The sequence below is a fragment of the Octodon degus genome, unplaced genomic scaffold, assembly GCF_000260255.1.
Source record: "Octodon degus isolate 3935 unplaced genomic scaffold, OctDeg1.0 scaffold00013, whole genome shotgun sequence".
Lineage (NCBI taxonomy): Eukaryota > Metazoa > Chordata > Mammalia > Rodentia > Octodontidae > Octodon > Octodon degus.
Window position 1 is genome coordinate 29,336,627 of NW_004524589.1, and position 9,683 is coordinate 29,346,309.

Genomic DNA, 9,683 nt, shown 5'->3' on the forward strand with positions numbered 1-9,683 from the left:
CATTAGAGAAAAATTCATAAGTGTAATTATATTAAAAATTCAACCTAAAATGTATGTTAATATATAGTATTGACTAAAAGTGTTAGCAGACTCAATATTTAATGTCTATAAATAAACATGTTTAAATAACTTATATATGCTTCTTTATCTTCTGAGATAGACAAAACATAGACTCTCGCTTAACTTGTTTTCCTGAATGTTGAGTATTTTTCAATGCAAAAATTTGGCTAAATTAATAACATTCTAGTCAACATTAATTTTTTCTACTTTTAGTTTATTGGGTGCTTTCATTGTGAAGATGTACTGAATTTTATGAAGTACATTTTTTGCTATTGAGCTGATTATGCAGTCTTACTCTTCATCGCATTCTGTGGTATATTTCTCTCATAAATTGATTTTTGTGTTGATCCATCCTTGAGCCACAGGCATGTATCCATTAGGCCATATGGCGTATGGGCTTTTAAATATGCTGTTGAAATCAGTTTGCTATTAGTACATTAAGGATTATCTCATCTCTATGCATCAGGAGTATTTGTCTCTAACTTTCTCTTTGTGCCTATGTCTTTAATATTTGACAAATTCTGCTTTCACAAATACTAGTTGAAAATACTTTTACCTTCCCATTTTTTGAAAGAATTTTAGCAGGTGAGTCTTTACTTCTTTAAGAATTTGCAAGAACTTATCAGTGAAGCCACCGTTTATTGAGTTCCTCTTCATTTGGAAGTTTTCGATAATTTTCCAGTCTCTAAAATCTGAACATATTTAAATCATTTATTGGCTTAGATCAGATATAAATGTACACAGACTTTCCATTTCTTCAGATTTATTGTAGGCAGGTCATAGATTTTCATTACTTTTCATAAAGCTTGGTGTGTGTATTTCCAGATATACATATGTATCAGTGTCTATATAGATGAAGATAGGTATATTTATTTATTTATTTATTTATTTATTTATTTATTTATTTATTTTAGGGAAGAGTCTACAGGGTGTTCAGATCCTCACTACTAGACTGGACTCATAGTGATCCCCCGGTTTAAAGCCTTCCAAGAGCTGAGATTACAGGCGCGTACCACCACGCCCAGTCTCAATCACTGTCTCAGTGCATCCCAGGGGCGGGGCCAGCACGTGCATCCCACAGCAGGCCAGGGGATCAAACCACAGCCCCTGTGCCTGCTTGCAGGCTCTTTAATCCTCTGAGATATTGGTTGTCCCTAGTATAATAATTTTTAAATAACTGCAGAAAAATGTAATGTATTATGGATGAGATCTATTTTATTATCTGCTGTTATCAATGCTGTTAAAATAATTACATAACAAGACTTGTAAGTGTAACATATATGAATAAATAGAGCATCTTAAGGACAACATTTTCTTTGAAACTTTGGCAAAAATGTTGCATACTTTTATATATAAACTAATTACTAAGAACTACACTCTTGTGAAGATATTAAGTAATATCTGAGCAAAGCATAGTCTAAAAATATTTCAATATTCTTTTGAATTATATTTTTAAATGAAACAGATAAATGAATTTCAGACTTCATGCAGTGTTTGGGAGGATAAAAATTTCTGAATGAATAATTATTTCACTTCTGGTGATTTTTCAGAAAAGTAGTCCAAAGTACATCCTAGAAAATGCTCCTAGTAATTAATGTGCACACATTTGAAACCTCAGAGTCAGCAGACAACTTTTTAGAAACCAAGCAAAGAGGCATAGCATTCAAAAAGTGACTTTTGGGGAATCAGAAACATTTATAAAATTTTTTTAAAACTCCTCAGGATTTAACATCAGTTTAGATACCATGTCCTAGAATTATTCAAAGATACTGGATTATGAAATGAAAAATCTAAAACTTGAATGTTTTCGTATGTTAAATCATACTTTTTCTTGTGCATTTTTGCATTTTCTTGCATTTAGCTGTGTAGTATTGAAACTGAAAACATGGAATTAATTCTATGTGTCAATACCTGAAAAGATGACATCCACAGCGAAGGAACTTTTCCACACCTACTTTTATTTAAGCAGCTATATTACATCTTCATAGAGGACAGGGTGACATCAACCCACATCAGCTTCCTGCCTCAGATGCAAAGCCAGTCTCAATCTCGCTCAGCCTCTGTGGCTTCTTTTCCTGGCCCTGCAAGTTTGCACTCACCATTTAGCTGTCTGGACTATTCCCTCAAGAACTAGATATTCCTGAATCTCTCTCCAGGCACTGGCACCATCTCCAAGGTTTTGTTCAAGCGTTACGCCTCCACTAATGACTTTCCTAGTTATTTATTTCAAATTGTAACCACAACCCCTCTTCCTATCAACTACGCTCTGAACTTCTTTCTCAACTCTGTACAATGAATACTTTCCACAGTAATTTATAATATATGTGGTTATATTTACTGCTGCATCAATAGACTTGAGTGCAGGGATATTCTTCTTGTGTTGGATAGTGTGTGTATGTATTGGACAGTAGCAGTCATAAAGCAGCACTTTAATGTGCCGAAATTTTTGTTATCAGACACAGAAGAAGTGTTCCATTAAGTCTAGCAAAGATATTTCTATTTATGTAAGTACTAATTATGATGTAGAATTCACTTTCCTGGACTCCTGGTCATGTTTCTTATTATTGAGCTAACTAAAGAAAAATGAAGAAATGACATTGTAGCAGTAGTCACCTGAGCATCACTCCATCCTTTTATGCCTTGTAAAGCTGTAGTAAAGTACTAAGGAGATCTTGGCTAGAACAGGACTCAGTAAGCTTAGTCCATCTGTTCATTGTCATAAATTCTAAGGATTGAATGCAAGGAACATACATGATTTATATAATTTCAAATCAATTGCTGATCAGCAAGTAAAATTATCTCTTCTAACTATGGCCAATTTCTTGCATCTGATTCCATATTTTGTTGCCTATTCCTCACTGTTTATCAGTACTCGTACATAAAGATAAATTAGTGTTTCTGTAATCAGCAAATTAAAGTCAATTTTGTAGAATCAGTAGAGATTAGAACATTATACTCATTTTAATTTCATCTAATATCCTGCATATTAGAGTAATTGGAATTCCAGTTATGTGCAATAATTTATAGACAGTCTGTAACCAAATTTCCACTTGAATATTTCTTTCTTACGTGTCACATTGTGAAATTAATGTTTAAATGATTTTTTCCTCTTCTTTTTTTTCCTCCAGAGTATGATAACATATCAAGTTTTCCAATTGTTTTCAGATTGTACTCAGTTGGAGGTCGTGATGGAAGTTCCTGCTTGAGTTCAATGGAGTACTATGATCCTCACACAAATAAGTGGAACATGTGTGCCCCCATGTGTAAGAGGAGAGGAGGTGTTGGAGTGGCCACTTGCGATGGCTTCCTCTATGCAGTAGGAGGTCATGATGCACCTGCTTCCAATCACTGTTCCAGGCTCCTAGACTATGTAGAAAGGTAAGTAGTCAAGGTCACTGTGACAGCTCAGGAGAGAGCACCCATGACATTGATAACTAATTCTAGGGATGTAAACATTATGTGATATAAGGAAAGTGCATGCAGCGCCTAGAACTACTTTTTTGATAGTTCTTTTTGTATCTTCCTATCTCTGTCTTTCCTTCACATACAACTTACACACACACACACACACACACACACAAATGCAACCACACATTCTTATTTTTAAGATTTCTTTTATTTCATTCCCTTATCTTCCTTCTTTTCTTCATAGTACTATGATTTTTTTAAAGACCATTAAGCAAACTTAAATTTGCTCTTTGCTGTATTTGTAAACAATTGACTTTGCTGTATTTGTAAACAAAAAAATGCAAAGTAGTTCACCAAGCATGAATGTTTGCTCATCCTTTGTAAAATAGTGCACATTTCATTGCTCTATTTGTCTTTTGTTGTTTGTTTAACTAGCTGTTCAAACTCTCAAAGGCAAATTATTGATTTCACTATTTTGTGGAATATTGTTAAATGTAGGAACTTATTTGAATCTGCAGTGGACTTATAAAGCGTATACTTTCATATATATCTACTAAATGGATAAAACTGAAATTATTTCTTAAATCTCCCAGAAAAAAAGACCAGGTTCATGGGCGATGGAGTAAGTTGGTACCTTCGATTCAGGTTTATTCCTACGAAACTAACACTTACAGTCTATGTTACAGATATTAAAGCCTGCTTCACTTAGGACTATTATACTGTGTGTGTTAAGAATTTGAGAGTTGTTAGTAAGAGTCTCAGTGTTGCATATGGACACATGCTGATCTATGAAGAAATGAGAATAACAAATATTAAAATCAATTGCAATAGGGTAAGGCTTCTTATGTAACAGATGCATTCGAAACCCTCAGCGCTTTCACAGCATGGCTTTCTGTTTTCATTCTGCGCATCCATGGTGCTCACCCTCGGGGGCTGCATAGAAGCTACAGCACTGAGCACTGCTGGCCTCTATATCAAAAGGGAAAATGCCAGAATTTAGAACAGTTTCATTTGTTCAGAAAGTTTCAACTGGCAAGTAATAACATTCTCTTTTGCTCAAACCTCAAAAACAAACTAATCATGTAATCAGTGACAATTAGGGTGTAGTGCAAATGCAGCTGGCTGTGGAACCACTAGACTGCTAGAGCACGCTGGGCAGGTCAGGAGGGCCTGACTTAGAGTCCTGCGGATGGCTCCTGGCCCCTTTCTCGTGGGCACTGCTTCACAGCTCTGCTTTCCAGCCACCATGAACTAAGCACCTTAGCTTTTCCATGTTTCTTCCTTCAGAGAAGCCAGTCACAAGCTGAATCACCTAAAAGCCTACCTAATTTAACCTCGTCTCCTTTATAATTGCAGGTGCCAACTATTGTGTCTCACTGACAGGAAAGCCACCTAACATGGGGCCACAGAAAACTTCATCAGAATGGCATGATTAATATGACTAACTCATGATAATTTTAAGAAACCACATCCTATATTTACTAAGCCCATAAGTGGGATAATTAGTGAAAAATGGTTTAGCAAAAGTTACACTTTGATAAACAGGTTATGTTCAAATTTAAGGAGTAGTCTGAATAATATAGAGAAAATATTTACCAACATTCCTAGTCTGTGAAATAAACAGTAGCTTTATGGTTATATACACTTTTAGTAGGGAACTAAAGTCACTCTATCTTCAAGTAAACAGTTCTAATCCATGGGTTTTATAGGGAGAAGAGTGATCAGGGTCCAAATAAAGATTTATGCAACTATGCACATAGATATGCAACCATTTATTTTCAAAAATAAAAATAGTCTGAAAATTAATTCACTCATGTTTTTTTTCTGCTGGATTCTTGGGAAAATACACAGTGAGGTTAAATATGATGAGGATCCTATTTTTACCCCAAATCTCTTACATAAATGCTCGTAATGAAATAGTATCTCATCCAAATTTTCTCCTCTAACTTTTACTGTATAATGTATTGGAGTGTTTACGACAAGAGGCATAAATAATTCAGTCTAGGAATATATTTATGGTGCAAAATTAGATTTAAATAAGCGTAGCTATTTTAAGTTATAGGAAAGCAGAGGGTACGTGCAGCTTAAGTAATGCAGAAGCACACAGCAATATCATGAGTCTCATTCAATTGCATACACTTGTCAGATTAATAGCTTTCTTCCACTTTCTATAGCATAATTTATATTGATGTTTTCAAATGTAAAAAGTAATAAATCAACACACACAATGGTATTTCTCCAGAATTATTTTTCACATAACATGTGAGTCATTTTTAGCATATAAACAGGCAGACATATCATTAGAAGCAGCAAGAATAGTATAGAATTGGTCTTTTACTCATGTCATATGTCTGATTTCATCATATCACAACGATGTACTATGGAAATGCACATGGATGATATAATCATGGTGTTAAGCACAGTTACATGAGACTTACCAAAAATTATTCAGAGTCAAATATTTTCAGCACAAACCACACTGGAATTTCAGAAGAGAGCAAGGCCGACAGCAAGGACTGAGTCAGAGCAAGAAATGTAGAAAGTGTACAGAACAGATAAAAACTGGAAGTGAAATGATCTCCACCCTAATCAGAGAATCTTGGCTGGCAAGATCATGTCCACAGTTTGCAGTATGTTCTAGGAGTACTTGCAACCATAAAGCACTGTTCGTTAGATGGATAATATTTATGCCTCTTTTTACTTATCATGTAAATACTGCTTTGCATGTATTTTTCTCTATCTTATACAGAGCTTGCAACATATTAACAAGGAATAAAAAAGTAAAGCATTAATATTGTAAACAAAACTGAGATCCAGGAAATGGACAGAACATGCATTCCAAGCAGCAGTGATCCTGGTAACTAACAATAGTTCAGGAGTACATTGGGCCTCATATCTACATCCCAGGAATGAGGGCTGGAGGAGGTAGAAATGCCAGCATGGCAGTAACTCTCTAACTTGGACTTTGAAGCATTCAGTTTCACTCCTTCTAGTCTATTATCTTTAGAGTTGCTAGAGGAATCTCACTCTGATTCTGACTTAGCCTGACAATGTACATGGTGCTAATTTTTAAATTAATATTATATGCTTTTCTACTAATCTTAGTTCCATAAGCTGGTAATGGGCTTCATTCCGATCTCAGCATTCATGCACAGGGGCACAATACCTGCTGTAGCAAGCGTGCAACCAGTGAGCTCATCAAACACTAGGGAAAACACTTGCCTGTTTTCCCAAGGAAAAGTATTGGTAATGGACTGCAATTCAGCTTGTTAGGCAGATAAATTAATGGGTGATAGAAGAGAGATAGAACGATCCAAGTAAGTGATCTATAATGAAAGAATGTGTGATTAGGTATTTGAAAGAACAGATAAATAGATTTCTATTTGGCTCTGTTTTCCAAATTGGCATAAGAATGCCTGTTTTCACCAACTATAGCTGAATATCAAAGATTGTCATTTATCCTAGATTTTTTAATAGAAAAATTTTGAGGTAGATGGCACCTGAAATACAATACAACTTTACAAACACTAAATGAAAAACATGTATTTATATCTGATCTAAGACCATCAGAAAATACATATTAAGTACCTTAATATAGTAAATAATGAACAATAAATAAAAACATCCGAAGTCCAATGTATTCCATCCACACTAGAAAAAACACATAAAATAATATAGTTTCTTTTAAGATATAGCTTAATAATATTTTAGTACTTATATCTTTGACAAAATATGACATAATTAAAGTGAATATTTGCTATCACACATGCAGAAATACGTATATTATTCATTTAGGTACAAAAGTTAGTTATAAACATGAATTATGAGACAAGCATAGAAATGAATTCTTTCATTTAATTTCTTTTTTGTTGCTTTGGTTTGTGAACAGTGCAAAATTACACCATTTCTAGCTTGTGAGGAAAATGAGAAAGGACAGACCAACCATTTCATCAAATTTCTGAAGACTACCTTACATTGATACTAATAAGTAGCATATTGACATATTAAATCTTTATGTAGATGGAATTTTGCATTTTCAAGAGAACAATAATTTTTGGACTCCAAATAATGTATTAGGTAAATGATTGTAGCATTTTTGCAATATATTATCTTATTTCTTTTCTCCACTTGTTTGTCTGCCCTCCTTCTCCCTCTTCCATTGTTATCTTCCTATAATCCTTCTCCTCTCTTCCCTGGTTTAAGGTCATGCTAGAACTAAATGCACAAAAATAACATAAAAAGACTAGCTGATATATTTTTCTGTTGTTGCAGATTAATATTTATTATTTGATTGCTAATAAATAATGTTTAAATTTTTGCTTAAATGAGTATAATAGAATTAGAGATTCTATAACATACTGGTTAGTGGCCCTGTTTCATAAATGCTATAGCTGCCTATGAATTGTGTGTGTGCAGTTAGACATTTTTCTCAATAGAGTATTCTTATATGATGTATGGAGACAGAGTGACAGATTAATTTGTTGTTCTTGAAAATTCAGTCTAAAATTTTGCCATCTTGATCATTTGTCTGTATATTTTCAAATAAAATCAGTAGAACAGAAAGGTGAATGTGAATAAAGAGAGAAAATATGTCAATGCCTAAATATGTAGGAGGACATCAACACTAATATCAAACTGAAAAACTCATTTTAACATTTTGAAAATATAATTAAAAATGTGTAATTAGGATTCGCTGTTGTATGATCAGAGGAAGTGATTATATAAATAATCTACCCCTTACTGGACAAGAAAGAGACATTTATTTTTAAAACTAACCCTTAACCTACATGTGAGTCTCCTCTGCGTCCTGCAGGTGTCATGATTGACAATAGTTTAGAATAAATTTTGAAGTTCTATTGCTGAACTGCAGCTGCAAGGACTCAAGGAGTTAATATGTTCTTTGTTCTTTCTTTTCTCTGTTTTCCTCTCCTCAGCCTTGAAGTGCGGTTGCAAATATGTATGACTTAATTCAAAACAGAATTTTCTGTACTTGTTTTCAGAGACAAGATGACATAAAAATTGAATTTAAATATATAATTTTTAGGAATATTGAAAAATGGAGTGGAAGTCTAGTTCTTTGTCTTCTTTGACAATTATTTGTCTCATATCACACACATATTTTATTATTATTTTACACAGGATAAATTTTTTTTAAATTAGAAATGATACAAAAGTTCAAAACAAGACAATAGAAAGTTGACAATTGACAATAGAGGGTTTTGCATATTATTATCACCAAAATAGTTGCTCAAATTATCAGATATGAATATGCAAAATTGGATTTTTAAAAAAGTAACATGCATTAAAATAAATATCAATCTTATTGGTTATATAAAAACATTGGGCTGGGGAGATGGCTCAGTGGAATAAGCACTTCCCTGGCAAGTGCAAGTGCCTGAGTTCAATCCCTGGTTCCAAAAAAGAAAAAGAAAAATATTGATTTTTAAAATTTTTGGGGGGAGCCAGGGAGGTGGCTCAGTAGAATAAGTGCTTGCCTGGCAAGCACAAGGGCTTGAGTTCAACCCCTGGTTCAGAAAAAAAAAAAATTTGGTGGTACCAGGTGTCAAACTCAGGACCTTATACTCTCCAGGCAAGCACTTATTCCACTGAGCTATCTCCCCAGTCCCCAAAAACATATTGAAATAAATATATGTTAAAAACATATGAAACATGGAAACAATACAGCAGCCTAAAAGACACTAAAAAGAAGTGAGGTTAATTCATATTTTTAGAAATTTAATTTAATTTTATTTTGAAGAGTAAAAACAGAAGCAAAACCAAATAGAAAGACAGAAACATGGTGGCATACAACAAAATACATGTTACATATTTTCAAACCAGGCATAACTAATTAGCAATGATTGTTATATTAACTATTTTTATCAAATTTGCTGCACAAATTAACAGATATAGTTACGCAAGATTGGGGAAAAATTAAAAGAGGTACTTGCTTTCAAGAAATTTTAAATTTTTTCTTATTTTTTTGTTTTCATTTGTTTAAAAATTAAATAACTTATAAGTCACTTGATATGATACACATTTAAAGACCAAGGTGAGAGAGATTAAGCCATGGGTTTTGTGTTACACATTGCTGTTCTCTATGTAGTTCCTCAGATGAAGTTAAATTCAGACCTAAGAAATTTTATCTTGAATATCTTCAGGGTGATTTTCAAACCACTTAAATGCTATCATTTCCTTAGTTTAAAAGTAGAATG

General features: G+C 33.5%; 1 protein-coding gene across 1 annotated transcript in view; it reads left to right on the forward strand.

Moving 5' to 3' along the window:
• The window catches only part of LOC101560671 (kelch-like protein 1), a 494,908-nt gene that overhangs the window by 473,291 nt on the left and 11,934 nt on the right, over nucleotides 1-9,683 (forward strand). The window contains exon 10 of the mRNA XM_023709637.1: nucleotides 3,226-3,438. Coding sequence (XP_023565405.1) covers nucleotides 3,226-3,438 — 213 coding nt within the window. The remainder of the gene's footprint in view (nucleotides 1-3,225; nucleotides 3,439-9,683) is intronic.